Source organism: Scyliorhinus torazame, chromosome 16 (genome assembly GCF_047496885.1).
Source record: "Scyliorhinus torazame isolate Kashiwa2021f chromosome 16, sScyTor2.1, whole genome shotgun sequence".
Taxonomy (NCBI): domain Eukaryota; kingdom Metazoa; phylum Chordata; class Chondrichthyes; order Carcharhiniformes; family Scyliorhinidae; genus Scyliorhinus; species Scyliorhinus torazame.
In genome coordinates, this window is record NC_092722.1 from 130,931,131 (window position 1) to 130,952,520 (window position 21,390).

At 41.1% G+C, this 21,390-nt stretch overlaps 1 protein-coding gene across 7 annotated transcripts in view; it reads right to left on the reverse strand.

Annotated features, from left to right (window-relative positions):
• Positions 1-4,546: 4,546 nt before the first annotated feature.
• Positions 4,547-21,390, reverse strand: part of LOC140393076 (exocyst complex component 6-like) — a 246,763-nt gene continuing 229,919 nt past the window's right edge. For 3 of the 7 annotated variants that reach the window (XM_072479073.1, XM_072479076.1, XM_072479074.1), the window contains 3 exons: positions 14,607-14,719; positions 11,963-12,197; positions 5,643-5,783 (listed from right to left, as the gene is read on the reverse strand). In XM_072479073.1, coding sequence (XP_072335174.1) covers positions 11,999-12,197; positions 14,607-14,719 — 312 coding nt within the window. In that variant the 3' untranslated portion in view covers positions 5,643-5,783; positions 11,963-11,998. Of the gene's footprint in view, positions 5,784-11,962; positions 12,198-14,606; positions 14,720-21,390 lie in introns of all 7 variants that reach the window. The other 4 variants (XM_072479077.1, XM_072479078.1, XM_072479079.1 and 1 more) reach the window with 2 other exon arrangements.

Here is a 21,390-nt window from a genome sequence, read left to right on the forward strand (position 1 = left end):
GAGAATTTGCAAACTCCACACGGACAGTGACCCGGGGCCAGGATTGAACCCGGGTCCTCAGCGCTGTGAGGCAGCAGTGCTAACCACCTCGCTGCCCACAGAAATTTATTTTTAACTTAAATGTAAACTGCCACATCAGCTAATTGCCTATAAAGTTTAATGGCATTTCAGTGCCAGTAAGCAAAGCCGACTTGGCAGCATTACATAATTCCGCTGAATATTCGTTGCCCAAACCAACATCTGTAGTTTAATAAAGTCCTTAAGGATAAAGGATACCAGAGAGTGATTAACTTCAAGTATTCAGCATGTATGAGATAGTAAATATGATGAGCGGTTGACTTATGATTGGAGTCCTGAAATAATGCTACTACATCACAAAGATGTGGAGATGCCGGCGTTGGACTGGGGTGAGCACAGTAAGAAGTCTTACAACACCAGGTTAAAGTCCAACAGGTTTGTTTCGAATCACTAGCTTTCAGAGCGCAGCTCCTTCCTCAGGATTCACCTGAGGAAGGAGCTGTGCTTCAAAAGCTAGTGATTCGAAACAAACCTGTTGGACTTTAACCAGGTGTTGTCTTACTACATCACAATGATTTCCTTTTCAAAACACATTTTCAATTTGGGAGTTAAACATGACTTGTTTCTTTATTTCGGACAACGCCAGGGCACTGTGTTACAGGAGTGAATCTGGCCTGGAAGTATTAATGCAACTGACACGGGCATGTAAGTATTGACAATGACACTGGTATGGATGTTTTGTGAGTGAGACTGCCATGGAAGGATAAATGAGAGTGAAACTGGTGTGGAAATATTAATAAAGAGTGCCACTTGTTCGGGAAGCAGACCAGACCCCATTTCCTGTTAGGATACCAGACGAGAACCCGCCAACAATTTGCAAAACTGTAAGGAAAGGATACTTCACCCCAGGAGTGATGACTCTGACCAATAGATATATTTTCTGTTAAAACAAATGTTAATTTAAACACAGAATTAACTACATTATCAAAGAAATAGCGACACTGGCATGGAAGGATTAATTAGAGTGAATCTGGTATTGGAAGTATTACAGACAGTAAATCTGGTATTGGAAGTATTAATGAGTGTGACACTGACATTGAAGTATTAACGTGTGACACTGGCATCAAAGTATTTTTTTTTTAAATTTAGAGTAGCAAATTATTTTTCTTTTCCAATTAAGGGGCAATTTAGCGTGGCCAATCCACCTAACCAGCCCATCTTTGGGTTGTGGGGGTGAAACCAATGCAGACATGGGGAGAATGTGCAAACTCCACACAGTCAGTGACCCAGGGCCGGGATTCAAACCCGTGTCCTCAGCGCCGCAGTCCCAGTGCTAACCGCTGCACCACATGCCACCCTTGCATCGAAATATCAACGATAGTGACACGACCATCGAAGTATTAACGAGAGTGACACGGTCATCGAGAGAATCTGGCATGGTTGTATTAATGAGTGTGAACCTGGTATGGGAGTATTAATGAGTGTGCACAAAATGGGGCTAAGTGCGGCCTTGTCGGGGAGTTCCCCACTGTGGCCCCCCATCTACGTGGATGGGTGTTAGATAGCAGGGTGTTTCTTGTGTGTTCTGAGCGCTGGGAATCACCCGGCTAATCTTGCACTATGGGACGCTGTCTCCATTTGGGTAGATCGCACCCATTGTGTTTACATGGGTAATATGTAGTTAATGGCAGGAGCCAGGGGCTGAAGCAGTCAGTGTTGAGGTTTTTAGCTTTAGATTGGGATGGGAACAGACAAGAAGCTGTGCTCAGTCCAGTTCAAATATTTGACTGTGGACAGACCAACAGCTTTTCTTAAAGCAGTGAAGTTAAAAAAGACTGGGAAAGCTGGCAGCTTAACCAGTAGTTTGACTCGGTTAAGAATCTACAACTGGTTCCTGAAGAATCCCTCTTTCTCAAAATGGTTTATCCAAGACCCCTCTTTATAGCAAGCAATACTGAGGCAGCTTACTGTATTTAAAAGTGGATTTTGACCAGAGATGGTTTTGTTTGAGTGGGGATAAAGATAGCTATGTATTGTTGTCTTTATGTTAAAGTTAGCAATAAAGTTTGTTTTAATATACCATATCTCGTTTCGCGCATGGAATCACTCCTGCAGTGAAGTATCCTTTCCACAGTCTTACAAATTAAAATAAAATATTGGAGTTTTTGTCCGGTCCAGGATCGGAATACATGAAAGGAATCGATGGTGCCCGTGAACACCGCATGCTTCCTCTCCAGGGACATCCGGCTGCAAATGCCACCATGGTAGAAGGCTAGACAGTTAAGTCGGGTGGGATGACTCCCTTGGTTGCCCGCTGCCTGGACCTGTTTATGGAAAGTTTGGGCAGGCCCAGAAGCAGGCTCACAAGGAGGTCCTCCTCCCTCCCCCTCTCTGCATCGGATGTCCGTAGATCTGGGCTGAAGTGCAAAAACTGTAACATAAGGTTTTTCAAAAAACTAAAAAGGTGGTTCAGCCTAAAGCAACTTACATATGCATCGTCCACGGACAGGCGTCTTGGGAATCCGTGAACTGTACGGTAGTATGGGACTGTTGAGTGATACCCTATGCTTGGGACTCCAGTAGCAGTGAACTTTAGCTCTGCATATTTCATTGGCAAAAAATGGTCAATGAAGGTGAAATTGCATATCAAGTTTGTGTATGCCTCTTGTGACAGACGAGACAGCTGATTAGAGTGAATCCTGCGATTAGCATGACAAACACAGATCTAGAGGGCGCTCTCATTCTCCCATTTCACAGCCCTACATACTTATTCCGGAGAAACAAACTTCCCAGACAAGTGGAATTTATATTCAGTAGAGCTTAACCCCTTGGTTATTATTCCGGAGAAACAAAAATTTCCTAGACAAATGGGATTAATATTCACTAGAGCTTAAACTCCTTGGTCCTCGAGTTCTGCCCAAATACAGAGGTCTACTCAGTTCAGTTGGTATTTCCCGTGTTGAATCCCAAATTTCTTTATCCGTCAGTCTGGCCTCAATAAAAGTCGAGATGGATTTGCAAGTATAACAATAGTTATTTTATTCAGCTTGCAAGCTACCTAGTCCACAGTGATACAGATAACATGTTGCTCTCTGCAGCCCCGGGAACTAAGTGAATGTCCCAGACAAAGAGATCAGTACTGATACATTCAAATGGCATCAAGTTTCACATACTCGACACCCATAGGTCATCCTATATCCCTCCTGACTTGTTTGATCTATTCTGATTGGCTCACTTCCAATCCCTTTCTCCGGCCCCTATCAATTCAGCATCACTCTCATAGACACACCTGTTCCTGCTTTTTTCCATGTGATCTAAAATCCTTTGTCTCTACTTGCCAGAATCAAAGTGGCTTATTTCTACATTACATTAACTAATATCTCTAAAGTAACTATTTTATATCACATTCGTCACCCGAAGTGAAGGATTGCAACCCATTCCCAAGAACCCCACTCTGCCCTTGCAGCCTAGCCTCATGGGACCCCACCCAGGAACTGCCTCATGGAACTTGACCCAGGAACCTCACGGTCACCCCCAGTGCTGACCCTCAGTATTCACTTCCTCCCATCCTCTTTTTACGAAGGATGGGCACTCCCTCAACGATAATTTGGCCACAAGCCCAGCAAGGCGGACACAGGAAGCGATGCCTGCATGCCAGCCTCCAGAGCCCTTTAAAGCAAGGGGTACCCTGAAGTGAACAGAAGGTAAGGCCTGCTAGAAACCCCTACCGCCCCCCGCAATCGAGTGACTGAGTTGACCTGGAGTCCAGAGTTGAACTTGTGCCCTCCTCGGCTGCTCCAGTGCACTCTGAGCAGCAAAGAGCTTGGAGAATCTTGGCTGCCTGAGCGCTCCGGGCGAGGCCGCTGGGTAATGGTTACGTCACGCCGGCACCTGGTCAATATTCTGGGGGGGGGGGGGGGGGGGGGGGGAAGAGAGAGAGAGTGGTGGTGGAAGAGTGAGGGCAGGTGAAGGTCTGTAGAGAGCACTCACTCATGACCGACTACAGTGTATTAAAATCACATTTTTGATTCTCTCTGGGTCTCAAGTCAGTGTTGAGTTTCTCACAGTAGAGAGAGTGCTCAAAACCACCCACAAAGCAGTATAATTACAAAATAGACCCCCATGACAGTATAATTCCAAAATAGCCCATAATTCCTCACCATGGGCAGCACGGTAGCATTGTGGATAGCACAATTGCTTCACAGCTCCAGGGTCCCAGGTTCGATTCCCGGCTTGGGTCACTGTCTGTGCGGAGTCTGCACATCATCCCAGTGTGTGCGTGGGTTTCCTCCAGGTGCTCCGGTTTCCTCCCACAGCCAAAGTGTGCAGGTTAGGTGGATTGGCCATGATAAATTGCCCTTAGTGTTGGGTGGGGTTACTGGGTTATGGGGATAGGCTGGAGGTGTTGACCTTGGGTAGGGTGCTCTTTCCAAGAGCCGGTGCAGACCCGATGGGCCGAATGGCCTCCTTCTGCACTGTAAATTCTATGATCAAGTAAGCATCAGCAATAAAATTGAGACTTCAGAAGTTAGCAATTAAAAAGTGCTCAGGATTACTTTTATTACAGAGTAAGAATAAAGTACTGCAATAGATCAATTTACAGAATTTAATTTCCTTCATTTTTGTCTATCTTACAAACAGGAGGCAACAAACTGAAAGAGGTTATACAGCAAGATAGTGAAGACTGCAACACGCTATGTTTCAAATTGGGAGTGCAGAGAAACAATCAGAATAAAATCATCTTCATCATCATCATCATCATCATTAATAGTCTATGACTCAAGATGTGAGCTCCATCAAAGAGAGAAATGTGCTGAAGCAGATCAAAAGTAATCTCAATACATGTGATTGCTACAGGCAAGTGCTTCAAGTCCATTTTTATAATTCTGGGGAAAAAATCCAATAAAATTCACATGGTACAACCCTGAGAAAGAACTAAGAAATACCAATTTATGTGCAGTAATATTTGTCATGTGAATAAAGATAAAAATAATCCTGAACATCTCTTTCACAATGTGAATAATGAAAACCAAGTTAGACTGAACATTAATGCAGATAAAACATACAAAGCACCAGGCCAATAAAGTGAAACAGAAACAATAGCCAACTCTTGTGTGCAAGACTGGAATATCATGGTCTTTTCTTGTTTATTATTTATAAAGTAATGTCACCGTCAATCCATTGCACAAAGGTAGAGTGTACAGGTACAGTGTTACTGCTAAACTAAAACAAAATTATGTTGCAACGGCAACTGGTAAATCCGGTGTGAAATATTGTTAACTCATCCAACCTAACTTCCCGTGTTGACAATACCTGATAATTGAGCATGTTTTCTCTCATTTTTAGCTTTCTAATTCCTTGGAAGCTGTGATAAATATTTGTCTCGTGGAGTAAAGGCCACTGCACATATTCAGGAAATCTCAAAACACCAACTTCTGCATGATTTGAAAATACATACAAAACATTTTCCCCATTTCTCCTCATCTTATTCATCTATCCTTTACATTCTGAATTGTATGTTCTGAACTTGATACAGTCTTATCCTTTCGGGATTTCCTTTAACTGTCTGTTGCATACGAATGCTGGCTGAAGAATGATAAAGAATAGGACAAAATAATCAGGCCAACAAGTCTTATGTGTGTTGAGCCATACCATTCACCAAACTGCGTAGCTGTTTCACTACTGTCTCAATCAGTTTCTGCTTGTCACGGTCATTTTTTCTGAATTGAGAAAATATGTTGTTCTTTTTGTTGGTGTCTTTCATTCTGTAGAAGAAATAAAGCCACATTTTTAGTGATATACAACTTCTAAAACTTGCTACATATTCAATATTACCTAACAGGTCTATCAACAAAACAGCACACCATTCACTGTAACAAAAAAAAGGGTGATGTTGAAAGTACAACTTGGTTTGTCACATCATGTTAAGAGTATGAAGCAGGCCTCTCAATTTCTAACCCCCATAGACCTCAGCTAATCTAGAATTCTGATGTCCATATCCTGCTCATTCATCATCCCAGTGTTTGTTGATCGACATGCAATGCCTCAAATTTAAAATTCTTACCAGTGTTCAAATGATTCTCCATGGTCTTGTTCCACATGATCAGCCCCAGAAGCCTGAGAGAATTGTGCATTTCTCCAATTTTAGCCTCTTGTGCATACCCAATTCCCTTCTCTCCAGGCCCCAAGCTCTGACATTTCCTCCACAAACCTCTCTGAACTTAGTTTTTCCTTGTAAGATGTTCTGTGAGATGCTCCTGAAAAACTTACAGCTCCAACCAAGCATTTGGTCACCTATCCCTTTCCCAAAAAAATTTAGAGTAAAAAACAAGCTTAACTACATTAAAGGAGGTACATAAATTGTTAGAGTCCTCTGCCCCACTGTATTGGATTCCCATTCCCAGCTGAAACATATGAATAATTACATTTCAATAAAGGGGTGGAGGCGGAAACGTCAGAAAAATGATGGTCAATTGTTCTTGAATGCACTCTCAAAGCAATATTTGTGGGGGTCTCAGGTTAGCTATAGAATGTCTGCTATAATAACATCTTAAACAATAGCGTAATATTTATAAGTCAAGTGCAACTTATGGCTACCCCAATTCCAGCCCCTAATTTATTTCCAAACATTAACAACTTTTCAAGTGGACTGACAGGGGTGCTCAACTAAATCTAGTTAATATATTCATGCCAGTGGCACCCATTTCAACTCAAAAAGGCTCTCAATGCAATCTTGAAATAAACAAACTTTCATATGGGCAACAGATAGGCATGACCCTAGAGAGCTCTAATGCAGAAGGAAACAGTTTGAAAAGCCACATTTTATATACACACACTAGTCAGTCAATCTATAATGACACTGCATACAAGCAGTCAAAGTTATGTATTATCTTCTGGGAAGTGAGGCTCAAGGAATAATTGGGGCAGGGCGATCAATGATTTTGCTATCTGGGTCCTCTGTTTGGGTCCCTTATTGTATACTTTCTAATTTGTATTAGTATTTATTGTTGGGGCAGCACGGTGGTGAAGTGGTTAGCATTGCTGCCTCACGTCACCGAGGACCCAGGTTCGATCCCGCCTCTGGGTCACTATCCATGTGGAGTTTGCACATTCTCCCGATGTTTGCATGGGTTTTGCCCCCACAACCCAAAGATGTGCATGTTATGTGGATAGGCCATGCTAAATTGCCCCTTAATTGGAAAAAATTAATTGGGTCCTCTAAATAAAATCAAAATGTATTTATTGTTGAATAGCAAACTGCATGGCATTTAGCAAGCAAACAACGAGAGTTGTTTGGAACATGGAAACCTCTGTTGTAGCTCTGGCTCGCAGTTGGTGGCACTCTTACCTGGGTCACATGGTCACAGGTTCAAATTCCACTCTGCACCCTCCAGTGCAGCGCCAAGGAAGCACTACGCTGTCAGAGGTGCCGCCTTTCAGGGGAGATGTTAAATCAAGGCCCCACTGGCCCTTTCAGGTGGATGTAAAAGATTCCATAACTCTACTGTGAAGATGAGGTTATTTATTCCTGGAGTCTTGGCCAATATTTAACTGTAAATCATTGTTATCACAAAAAATATCAGATTATCAAATTGCTGCTTGTGGGAGTTTATGTGGCAGAGTAGCTGCCAGATTTCCTACAACAGAGACTATACTTCAAGAGTACTTCCTTGGTCAAGTGCTTTGAGATGTCTGGTTTCTTTCTTTTAAGGTAAGGAATTGAGACATGAAACACTGCTATCAATGATGGGAAGGTGCATTTACATTAGAATGGCTAAATTTTAGGTAGACATATAGAATTTAGTGCAGGAGGCCATTCAGCCCATTGAATCTGCACCAGTCCTTGGAAAGAGCACCCAACTTAAGTCCACACCTCCACCCTATCCCCATGACCCAGGATCCCCACCTAACCTGTCTGGGCACTAAGGGCAATTTAGAATGGCCAATCCACCTAACCTGCCCACCTTTGGACTGTGGGAGGAACCGGAGCACCCAGAGGAAACCCACGCAGACACTGGGAGAACGTGCAGACTCTGCACAGACAGTGACCCAAGCCGGGAGTCGAACCTGGGACCCCAGCGCTGTGAAGCAACAGTGCTAACCACTGTGCCACCCGATAAATAGTGTTATGGGCCAGGGTTTAAAAAACTCCAAAGTATATTATGGAGTTCATCTGACTTACAACGCTTTGTTGAATTTGGCTACGATGAGCACAAGAGCCTGCCTATCAGGTGTTAATCAAAAGACTTCTTAGGTGCTTTTAATCTTTATTCTAAGAATTTAGTTAACATTTGTAGAAACACACACAGCAAGAACTTTTATCCATTACAAACATAAAGACCCCACACAGCTACAGAAATCTATGTATAACCCTTAATGAATTTCCCTTTAACTGTTCCAATTCAATAATAAAATCCAAGTCAAACCAGAAACCCCTTTTCAAAGGCATGGCCCAACACACAGCATTCTCACTTGTATAAGACTGTTATTGATACTCTGTTCCCTTTTTCAAACAGCAGCTTTGAATTCCTTCCAGAAAACAATTATCTCTTAAGTTATCAAGCAGTCTGGAACAGCTTTTAAAATGAAGATAGAGAGGCAGGCCAAAAAAACTTGTTCTCTGTCCGAGTCCTCGGCAGCCAAAACCAAAAAACTCAACCACAGCATTGCTCCACCCACACAAATGACATTACAGAAGCCATGTGATAAGACAAAAACCTTTCTTAAAGGGACACTCCCATGACAATAGTAATTAAACATCCAGCATCTGTGATTGCCAAAAACAACCTTATGTTAACTGTCGGCGTGTTTTCTGGATTCAACGAGGTAAGGTGCTTTGTGCACAGCCTCCATTTGTTTTACTTAATTCGCTGAAGCCAAAGGTCAGAAATTACATTATGGGATTCTTCAGTTACTTTTAATCACTCACAGCTGATCAGATTTTATTGGGTGCCCTTCAATGCATTTCTCCTTTCGGATGACCCAGTTGAGTAGGAACTGGGCAGCATGGTAGCACAGTGGGTAGCACTGTTGCTTCACAGCTCCAGGGTCCCAGGTTCGATTCCCGGCTTGGGTCACCGTGTGTGGAGTCTGCACATTCTCCCAGTGTCTGCGTGGGTCTCATCCCCACAATCCAAAAAATGCGCTGGATAGGTGGATTGGCCATGCTAAATTGTTCCTTAACTGGAAAAAAATAATTGGGTACTCTAAATTTTTTTAAATACTGCAGATGCTGGAACAAAAGGAAACTGGAAAAACTCAGCAGGTTTGTCAACATCTACCAGGACAAAAATAGAATGTACATTGAGGCATGGGCTCTTCGTTGGAACTGGAGTGGGCTGAATTTGCACAGAACTATTAACAATTATTATAATTGATTTGCGGCATGGTGACGCAGTGGTTAGCAATGCTGTCGCACGGTGCTGAGGACCCGGGTTTGATCCTGGCCCCGAGTCACTGTCAGTGTGGAGTTTGCACATTATCCCAATGTCTGCATGGGTCTCACCCCCACAAGCCGAAGATGCGCAGGCGAGGTGCAAAGGCCACCTAAATTGCCCCTTGGAAAGAAAATAATTGGATACTCTAAATTTTATTGTCCATTGGGTTTCAAAACTTTTAGATAATTTTTGTTGAAAATAACTTGCCTTCAATATGCCACACGACACCCATATATTTAGTATTCACATGTACAGAACCAGTGCAGGGAAACTGCAGCCAATGCAAATGCAGTATCGGGTAGTGTTAATAAGGTTATTTAACAAAAAATAAATAAACGCACCACCTTGCACAAGATCTTGGATAAAACACATTTAGAAAATTGTGGTCAGTTTTGGAACCATCATATGGTGCATGATAACTACGCAAGGTTCAGAGGAGAGCCACAACAAAAATTTCCACCTTTAAAAAATCTTAGTTACTTGAGAGTTTTAAAAACTGCGTTGATTCACTGTACTGATGTGTGCAGGTGGCCTGATGGGGATATATTAACATATATAATACACGGCAGCAAGGCCCACTTTGTTCTGTTCACTTCAACCAGAGCTCTCTCTCTCTCAGAGATGATCCCACAAGGCTGACTGCATATGTCAGTTGTGTATAATTTAAGGAAGGAGTAAAGACTGGAAAAACACAAAATTGTAAGCTTCAAGACAATTGAGTGGTTATTTTATATAAATGGCTTGGAAAAGGTAGGCCTGGAAAATTACTTCAAAATGAATTGAAAGTTATGACAAGGCATGTCACAGGCTCAAACGATGCAAGGTAAAGCTAGAATGTCTGAAAATCCTTCACGCAAAAGCTGTTGATACTGGAGTAGTGGAACCAAAAAGCCTGGAATGATTTGAGAAACAATTGAATATTGCAAAGGGATGTATGGGAGAAATTGTCAGTTATTCCTGAATGAATAAACAAAGTTGAATAAAAAGGCATTTTATATTTTCCTTATGGTTTGATACTTCCTCGGTGATAATCAACAAATTTAAAAAAGGAAATCGCCGATTCAGTTTCCACAAGTCTTCAGATAGTGTAACCATCGCTAAGTGTGGGTATAGAATTTGATTATTTAATTAGATTACATGATTTTGTGAACAATAAAAGGTTTTGTTTCAGAGTACATGGTGATATCCACTAATTATTCAGAATTAAATACTCGCACTCATTGCAGTAAATTAAATTCAGTTCCTAGAGCGAGGGTGAGGGAGCTGAAGAACAAGTTGTCCACGGGAACTGTACTGAAGATATTCCTGCTGCCATTAACAAGGAGTTTGAGTCAGGGCAGCAGGAAATCAAGAAAGTCAAATTAAAGAGCTTATTTTGGGGAAGAATTTGATCTAGTCTGGCCATGTTTTTCACTGTTTAGCAACTTGGCTGCAGCCAATGTTCAGAGTGGGAGGAGGAAAAAAAATCAAGAGTCCTGCCTGGGTTTCTGAAAAGTTGGAATATCTAAATTGTTCCATTCATAGTAGGAAACATAAGCCAAATGAACTGGTAACATTCTGACACTTGGGATTTTAAGCTGCAGCGCTGGGAGGGCTGAAGTATCTCCTCCTTTCTCAGTTCTTTAGGGCTGCAAAATCTAGGCTTCCAATGTTACTTAATGGTTTCTAACATTTAAGAAAAATCATGAAATATGCGTTACAATATATGGAGGAGAAATGAAGTGAAATGCAAACTTGTAATGACTGGAATAAAAATTGTATAAAATGAAGTACAGCAAGTCTGCATTTTAAGTTGCCCCACTTTAGGTTATTTTGTTTTAAAGCTGTTTTTGTTTGAGGGCTGATTTCAAGTTGTGATTTCTGCTTTACAGTCATTTTGTGTCATCGCCGTCCGTTATTGCACAGCACACATCAACTCCCTTCATGTAACCTCATGTCCTGATGGGTGCCATTGTTTTTAAAAAAAATAAATTTGGAGTAGGCAATTATTTTTTTCCAATTAAGGGGTAATTTAGTGTGGCCAATCCACCTAACCTGCACATCTTTGGATTGTGGTGGTGTAACCCATGCAGATACGGGGATGCTGCCATTGTTAAGGAGGCTGTTTGTACTGTATTTGTTTTTAAAAAAAAAAAAAGCCTAGAGGCATCCAAAACCACAGTTGTGGACATAACTCATGTTGATACTCAAAGTGGCACTGCAGGTACGCTGCACTTTTGGAGATGGCATCTTCAACCATACGAGGGTAAAATTTCCCAGGACACTATTCAAAGTCAAGAAGGGGAGTTTCTTGCAGACCTGGTCAATATTTATCCCATCACCCGAATCACGAAAAACAGATCATCTGGTCATCAATTTCAACGTGGTTTATGGAACCCTATGGAACTTTACCCACTTACACCATTAATGGCATTTCAAAAATATTTAATTGGCTGTGAAGTATTTTCTTTCTTTTACTATGAACAGAGCTCGGTTAAAGGCCGGAAATTCTGTGGCGAGCGGCTCACCTCCTCAAAGACAGTCCATCATATACAAAGCTCAAGTCAGGAATACTCTCCACTTGGGCGGCACGGTGGTGCAGTGTTTAGCATTGCTGCCTCATGGTGCCGAGGACCTGGGTTCAATCCCAGACCTGGGTCATTGCCAGTGTAGAGTTTGCACATTCTCCCAGTGTCTACGTGGGTCTCACCCCCACAACCCAAAGATGTGCAGGGTAAGTAAAGTGGCCTCGCTGAACTGCCCCTTAATTGAAAAAAAATAAAAATTAGGGAACTCTAAAATTTATTTAAATAAAAGGAATACTCTCCACTTGCGTGGATGAGTGCAGCTCCAACAATTGACACCTGGGAAAAGCAGCCCATTTGATTACCTCTCCATTCAGCACCTGAAACATTTATCTCTCCGCCACCAGTGCACAGTGGCAGCAGTGCATACCATCGAGAAGCCGACTGCAGCAATTAATTAAGACTCCTTTGACAGTACCATCCAAAGCCGTGACCTCAACCACCGAGAAGGACATGGGCAGCAGATACATGGGAAGGCCATCATAACTTGGAACTATAAACGCCGTTCCTGGTGGTGCAGTGGGTTGCACTGCAGCCTCGCGGAGCTGAGGTCCCAGGTTCGATCCCAGCACTGGGTCACTGTCCATGTGGAGTTTGCACATTCTCCCCGTGTCTGTGTGGATTTCACCCCCACAACCCAAAAGAGGTGTAGGGTAGGTGGATTGGCCACGCTAAATTGCCCCTTAATTGGAAAAATGAATTGGGTACTCTAAAATTGAAATAAATGAATAATAAAAAATAAATAAATAAACACCGTTCCTTTACTGGCACTGGGTCAAAACCCTGGAACTCCCTTCGTAACAACACTCTGGGTATACCTAAACTCTAGAATCCCTACAGTGCAGAAGAAGGCCATTCATCGAGTCGGCACTGACCCTCCGAAAGACACCCTACCTAGACCAACTCCCCTGCTATCCCACCTAACCTTTGGACCCAAAAGGGCAATTTAGCATGGCCAATCCACCTAACCTGTATATCTTTGGACTGTGGGAGGAAACCGGAGCACCCAAAGGAAACCCACACAGACACAGGGAGGATGTGCAAACTCCACACATACAGACAGTCAACCAGCGTCGGAATCAAACCCGGGTCCCTAGCACTGTGAGGCAGCACTGTTAACCACTGTGCCTTAATTAAACTTAAATTATATCAAAGGTATGAGCACTACTAACTCAACCAAGCTGGCACTTGAGCCGATTTAAAAACTGATAATCACATATAGGTATGCAGGCGCAGGCTATACTGCAACTAACACGTTATGGAAGACAAGAAATTTTTGGAACCTGCCTCCAAAAGACAACCTAGCACAATTAACATAGATGGTGTCTGCAATGGGACCATATACCCAAACCTTAGGATTATTAAATGAATCAAATAGAGGACGGAATCCAATTGATGTGGTGATGTAGTTCACTCGTCACATTTAATGCACCATGTCCAGAAGCATGCCCACAAGCATCAAATTTCTGCAGAATTCTAAGAAGTGGAGTCTATTCTTTTGGAAGTGGACTGCAGTGGTTCAAGAAGCGGCTCATCATCACCTCCTCAAGAGTAATTAGGGATGGGCAATAAATGCTGTTGGAGCCGGCAATGCCTGCACCCTGTGAAAGAATAATTTTTTAAAAACTTGTTTCTCAGTGTGACAGATGTTTGTGTTTTTCCAGTTTTCCTTTCCCAACTGTAGTCAAATTATGTATTTATTCACTCCCAATTGCTATTGATGGATATATTCTATAATTCTATGAAGTCATGCACACAAAGGTGGATAAGATGATTACTTATTCATTGGCTTTGAAGTCAGTGAAAACAACATTCCCAAAACACAGCATCAAAAGCTTAAAAACATCACTGCAACAATCAAAGTTAATTTCTGCCTTAACAAGAAACTTGCTCCGATTACAAGAAAATAAAATCTCATTAGACTGCTCAAAAGGATGGCTTTTAATGTCATTGAGTTTGGATGTTAACTGCTTTGTAAGCGAGCTGCTTTCTCAAAAGAGGCTTAGGAATTCAAAAATCAAAGCAGTGTATAATCAAGCATGTCACAAATACTTTATGTCAATGGCTTAGATAAATCTATGATGTTAAATATGCACACATTAATCATGAAAGTAATTCCTAAAACATAAAATGCAATTCCCCATGGAGCAGAACAGCCTCAATTCGCAACAATGAATAAGCGGCACTACCTAGAATATGCAAACTACTTACCCTCTGTAGATTCTGCATTGCCACAATTTAGCAAAAGAGGAATGATGAGATAATGAATAATGAGAGAAAGTTAAAAGCTATTTCAAAGCAATTAGAAAGAACTGTTGAAAATGTTAATGTACTAGAATTTGCAAAGTGTAATTTTACTAAAGTTCCACACAAATATGAATAATATGACTTCCTGATTTTATAAATGACAAGACAAAATGGAAAAATAAACAAACGAAATAAACAAATTAATGCTTTTTTCCAGAATACAAGTCATTTAAAATAATATAAACCAAGAATCACCTTGTTCAATATTGCCCAAGATTTGTGATAACCATGTTTAACACACACATGTAAAAGAAGCATAAAACTGTTTATGACTGCTTACTTCTCAAGAAGGATCAGAGCGGTGCTGGGATTCACTCTCAGATACTTGGATGTGGCCTGCCCATAATCAGCTAGATACGTCGACCAGTCCCACACCATAAACAGGTCAAGTAGCTACAAAACACAAGCAATAAATGGTATTATACACAGTTTTTAAAAAAAGTACTGGTGTAATTGTGCGATTTTTAAGTACCATCATGACTTGTATTCTGAAGAAAAGCAACACGCAGAAAATTTATAGTGAAAAAAATGGAAAGTTGCCATAGACCTCAGAAAACAATAGGCTGCTATCCCCTTTGAGAGAGAGTTGACTGTGGCGATTTAACCTGAGGGTCACCACACCTCAGGCGAGGGGCAAGATTGAGAAGGGCCTTCATCTCAGCTGGTATAGGAATTGAATCCGCACTGTTGGCATCGCTCTGCATCACAAACCAGCCAACTGAGCTAACCAAGGACTAGCAAGACTGAACCAAAAGCAGGTTATATTGGGACTCTTTTTCACGCATTAATTTTAAAGCTATTAGGTGCAAATAGTTGAGACACAATCTAAATTAACTCTGCAACTTGAAGTTGTTGACAGATTTGAATCAAAACAAGAATCATACAAAATGGCTTCCCAAAGCTTAAAGTGCGGAATGCTGGAAGCCACTTGAGAAATTAAATTATCAAATTTGAACTGGACAGGTGCTCGCAGTCTGCTTCAAATGTCCACTTGGTTTCCAGATTTGCTGAACCCAGTAATAGACAGGGAATTTGATGAGGCACTTTTATTTTGACTCATGGGTTCCAGGAGAGCAGCAGTGAACGGCAAACCTGTGGCCTCTTAAGCGTTACTCACATTTTCGACTGCACCTTGTATGCGCTACCGTCTGCCACTGGTAAGCCAATGGAAAATAGAACTTACCTTCCCATGCCTTGTCCTCTGTTCAGCATATTTTATCTCAGTAGCACCCTACCAAGATTTTTTGAAAATCCTTAGCAGAGTATAATAATGGCTGCATTTTCCATCAACGTCAACAATTTCTATGAACAACACCTCAATTCCTGAATAAATGCGGGCCATCTTTAAGAAACGTAAGCTAAACAATCTAACATACAATATGGGCTAACATCCTAATGACATACTTGGGCACTGTTGGAGATGCAATTCGTCAGCTAAGACATTAAACCACTTCCAGTACGATTGTTAAAGTGGGTGTTCAAGCTCCCACTATTTCAAAAAAGAGCAAGGCACCCTGCTGGTGCTCTAGGCCAAATCACTCCTTCAACCAATGGCAAAAATAATTAGCTGTTCATTCATCTACTGGTGAATGTGGTAGCCATCCTGCATGCAAACAGACAGGAGATGAGAGACTCGTGGCTATGTTATATAGGGCTGAATGAGGCTGCACATTAGACATTTCGTTGTTTCCCACAGAATAGCATGCCTGTGGAACAGGTTGCCAGTTTGTGAGGTGAACACCGACCTGTTGTGCATCTGAGCGCAGAGGCTTTGTATCCAGTTTGATTGCCTAAACAAGAGTCAGAGGAATTTGCCAAATTTTCTTTTCCTAATTGGTCTAGCTTTTAATTTTTTTTTCACCTCTTCTAGATTACATGGCACCGGGGTGGGCAGGAAGGATCCACTGTTATGGAGAAGGAATCAAAATTGTTAGACAAGTTGGATGGACCAGCTGTCTTTTCCTGTCTGACATGTTCATAGGTACACTTGACAAATACAAGTATGTTGAAAGACTTATGCTGATTATTATAGCCTAATGGATATTATTTTGGATTTAAACTATTCCACTGGAACTCTGAAGGGAATTAAGTGGAGAAGGCCTGAAGCTCTTGTGGTGAAATTGTTGTCTTTCAACTAGAAGACCTAATATTACTTTTTCTTGAACTGTTTGCCATAGAAAGCCTGGTGACCAGAGTTAGTTAGGTATATTTGTACTCTGGAGGTCCTGCCACCTTCAATGACTTCTGCACATATACATCCAGGGCCCTCTCTCTGCTCCTGCACCCCCTAAAGAGTTGTATCCTTTATCTGAAATATCAAGCCAGTAAATACAAGATTTCACACAGTGCCAAAGGTGGGAAATCTAGAATGGCAAGTACCAAACAAGGAGGTAAAATGGTCAGGGTTCCATGCCACAAAATATTGCCCATCGTTGGCTGCGTATCCATAAAAACCCTTCACAATCTCAATTTGTCTTTATATCCCATGAGTATTTGTACTTCGGCATGGTATAAAAATCTTGATACAAACAAATTACAAATGAACATCTCGACACGTTGAAATTTTCCTTGGGCATCATGCATCAGTGTGCATGCAGTCCTTCAGAGATCCTGTAGGTAATTACAAGCCAGTCATCTTAACATCTGTGGTAAGTATGTTAGCCTTTAATTAAGGATGAAATTATTAAGTATCCATGTAGAGAGAAATAGTTAGAAACCATCATGGATTGTGCATGACAAATCTCCTTTGAGAGTGTAACAGATATGGAGATTGGGGAAATGCCATGAATATACATAGATTTTAGGAACCCTCTGACAAGATAGTGGAGATTTAACTAGGGCAGGTTAAGAGATGTGGAATTAGTAGGAGGTAGAAAGTGCATTAAAAACTGGTTAGAAGGGAGAAAACAGTAGTTGGGTGGGTAGTGGTGTTCCACATAGTTCAATTCTATGGCAACTTCTATTCGCTGTGTATCTCTATGATTTGTATCACAGCTGTAGAGGCGATTGAGAGAAAATGTTGAAACTAAAGTAAGAGATAGAACACGTGATCTTAGCGTATGGGGAGCACAACCTGCCCCCTGCCCCTGCTTCCAATGGGAGGGCTCCTTTGTTCGCTGAGACAAAACTGGCCCTGGACAGCGCACTGATGTCAGGAGGAGACAATCCACCCCACTGGACTCCAGGCCTCCGCACTGCTTGATCCGGCATGCATGTGCGGGAAGACCGAAGTCCATTGCAGCCGGTATCTTTAAAAGCCGGCCAGCTGGCCGCAGTTGTTCCTTCCGCGATGAGGAACGCCGCGATTGAGTGCCTCGCCCCACCCGAAACCCGACCACGGCCGACCTGTGGGTTGTGACCCCGAGTTTGAAAACCCCTGCTTTAGAAGACCAATGAAACGGCAAAGGGAAATTGATGATGTTGAAATGTGCTAAAAGGTGGCAGATGGAATTCAATGCCAAGTGTGAGACACTGCATTTTGGTTGAAAAAAAGTAGTCAGTCACTTCACTCTGAAATGAAGATGGCCCAGTGCTGTGGAATAGCAGAGACATTTGGGGTATAGCATCACAGGAAGATAGCACCTGATATTGTAAGGATATAACTAAAAAGATAGTTGAATAAATATGGGATCAGGGTGGGTAAATATGATTCATACTGGAGAGGAAAATCTATTACAAATTGACGGAGCCAAATAGCTTGCTTCTGCATCCTAATTCTATGTGTTGTTCTGTATAAGCTAACAGTAAGAGCAAATCATTATTTGCAAAGTTGCATATAAAATGAAAAGTTTGAGCCTCTTCTGTCACTCAAGGAGTTCACCCAGAGAGTAGCTATTCACACCAGGAAACGTTCAGGTTTAATCACCATCCTGAGTGGAGAGATGATAGGACAACTCGAATCACCCAGAAGCTCCTGCTGGAAACATGTGCACATGCACAGGATCAGACTAAATTATGAAGCCCCATGCAAATCAAATTGCCTACTGAAATTGTCAGTTCGTAAAGTTTTGGAACATGTTCAGCAACCATAGAAAGAGAATGCAGTCAGTAGATTTCGGAGAAGATGGATGAGGAGAAAACACGGCAGATATTTAGCGTGAAAAACATTTAAATGTAAAAATTGCTCATTTTCTGAGCAGACATTTATTGCCTTAAACCAAGTTCAATTCATAAAAAAATAAAATCTGCAAATATGACAGAAAATGAAAGCTTAAGCAATGAAGATGCTTTCTTGGAAGTTCATAATATAACCCAAAATCCTGAAACAGCCTAGATTTCATGGTCTGCCAGTTCAATTGTAGCATGACTTATCTCTTAACCATATTGAGAACTGAAGTCGTAGGGCTGCCCGACAGCAGGTTGCGTCAATTCTCAGGCATGTCAATAAAATGATAAAGCATCTTGCTATGGCAGAGAGCTTCTTTGGAGAAGAGGGGCAAAAGTATGCAGCATTTGGCTTCCATTAAACAATTAAGAATGGTGCTGACAATAGTTATAGAGTACCAAACACCCATGACTATCCTTTCCTCCAAATGGAAACAGACTATGTGGTGCTGAGTGTTCTCAACTTTTATGTTGTTAGAAGGGGGAGGGGAGGGAAGAGAAGGGAATGACGAATGAAACAAAGAGTCTGGGATTAAAGTATAGCCTCTAAAATGTAAAGCATACTTTTAAAACCACTGCTTTGTGCATTCTGTTTCAGTAAGGAGTTAAGTCAATGAATGCATGAGTTCACTATTGTCTTCGGAAATAAAACACTTTGAAAAATGGTTACTACTTGCACCTCTTTTTTTCTTTTATATTGCCAGTTAATACTATGTTGCTACTGAACCATAAGCCACTTAAATCCACACTTGTGGCTGAGCCGAAAATCCAAACAAATTCAAAAGGCAATCAACAGTAGGACAGGTATCAAAGGAAGAAGCTATTTGAAATTCCAAGTATATCAACATTTGCATTTTCTCACACACCGAATGACACTATTCCTTCCACAAACAGCAGTTTAACGTAATATTTAACTGCCAATAATTTCCCTATAATCACAAACTGGCAATTACTTGGACCAAAGCTTGGCTCAGCAATAATACTTTAATTTGCTGTATACTTTGTTTCCAAACACTTTCAGTAATAGCGTAACAAAATCACACATTCAAAACTTAAATCCCATTGAGGAATAACGCCTAAAAACAGGATGACAAGTAATTTAAGCAGCGTTGCCACTAGAATTTATTAAAGCACAATGATAATTATGGGAAATCTTTGAACCGATCATTTGAAGTCTGCAGAACATTCACCAGTATATAATTACAGATTTGGATTTTCTAAACCGGGGCTGTATCCAGAGAGATTTCTAACTATACTGCACCAGGGTTAACTACAGGTGACCACTAGTTCATCTTTAATGGCAGAAGCAATTTGACCAGATGAATTAGGAGCATCGTATAACAATAAAACCTCCTGGAATAAGTGTATTGGCTCAAGTGCAATTGTTTTTCTATAATTAACTGGTGTCAGTGCACTAAATGAGCCTAGTAGTAATCTTGTTTGAAACCAAGTTATAAATACAGAAAGCAATGATCAGTTTTACAAATATATCGTACATCTGTGTATATATTTTATATACTGATTTAAAATATATAACCCAGCAATGTTGGTAACATTTGAGTACAAGGAAATTGTACACACTGTAGTTACTGTTTCATCCAAGAGAAAAAATGTCCCACTTGAGTGGATCAGCAACAAGGCTGGCTTGAATAAAAGAAAGCACTGACTTTTAAGGTGATCATTATTTAGATTGAAAGGTATCCAAACAATCTATTTCTGAGTTATTACTTAGTAATTAATCAAAAAGAATTCTATACTCTGATCAGAATTCTAACTGTTAGCACTTGCCAAATAGTTATTGTTCTGAATCCTTTGAATAGTTTACCTCACAAAATTGCTTCAACAGTGCACATAACTCAAGATTTGTTCAGTTCCAGGTTGGACCACTTAGTGGGGTAATTTGGAGGCATGGAACAAGAAAGATTAAGATTATTCACTAGCCTTGAAATAGAGATTTCCCATTAGATGAGCAGTGGTGTTAGTAATTATGGAGAAGTATAGGCCTAGAGCTCTTGAACCAATTGACTAAATGAATACGGACAAGAGGTCAGAAAGACTACACAACTCTGAAACAAAACCAAATTTACACAAATTTTATACTGGAATGCGGTACTTTTTCCAATAGGCAAGGCACTGCAGGACACTATGGCAATAATGAAATGAATGGGTGTTGAACCTCCATCAGCACTGAAGAAAAATCCTCAAATTGCATTCATCAATGCGCGACAAAACAGATAATCACTTCAGACATGTTCAGAGTGTCCCAAGGTGAGAAAGAGGTTGGCAATGAATAAATACTGAACAGAGTGCTTCATAAACAGGGAGCAAGGGCTGGACCAGCCATGGAGGCGGGACCAGAGGTTGGCAGACCCACAATCTTCTGCCACCAGCCCGCATGCAATTTGCAGACATGTTATCTCAGGCCATTTTAGAAACAATAATTTGGGACAAAGGTAACAGTCACATGGACAAATGTGGGTAATTCAGGAAAGCCAGCATGGATTTCTTAAGGGAAAAATCATGTTTATGAACTTGAAGATTTTTGAAGAGGTAACAGAGGGCTAATGAGGGCTATAATGAATGTAGAAATTGATATATATATATATAATATATATATATATATTTGTGGCAATGTTATTAAAAACCCTGGTTTAAAATACATACAGGCAGTGTGTCCACAAAAGCTATAATTAAGGAGTTGTAAAAGGGGAGGTAATGATTGATTTTAACCATTTTCTTGTTTAGAGAGATGGCTCATGGGACATTGCTCTGATTGCAGGAGATTCCCTGGGAGAATAGATAATTTATGAGGGATTATATTTACTTCTAGCTAAGCAGGTGATGGGACATCTTAGTGGGATACAGATAATATAAGTAATGGAAGGAGTTAGGTCTGCCTGTATTTTGCTGTTTTGCCAAATGCTGTTAGGTTGAGCAGGTTAAGCAGAAGAGTCTGACAA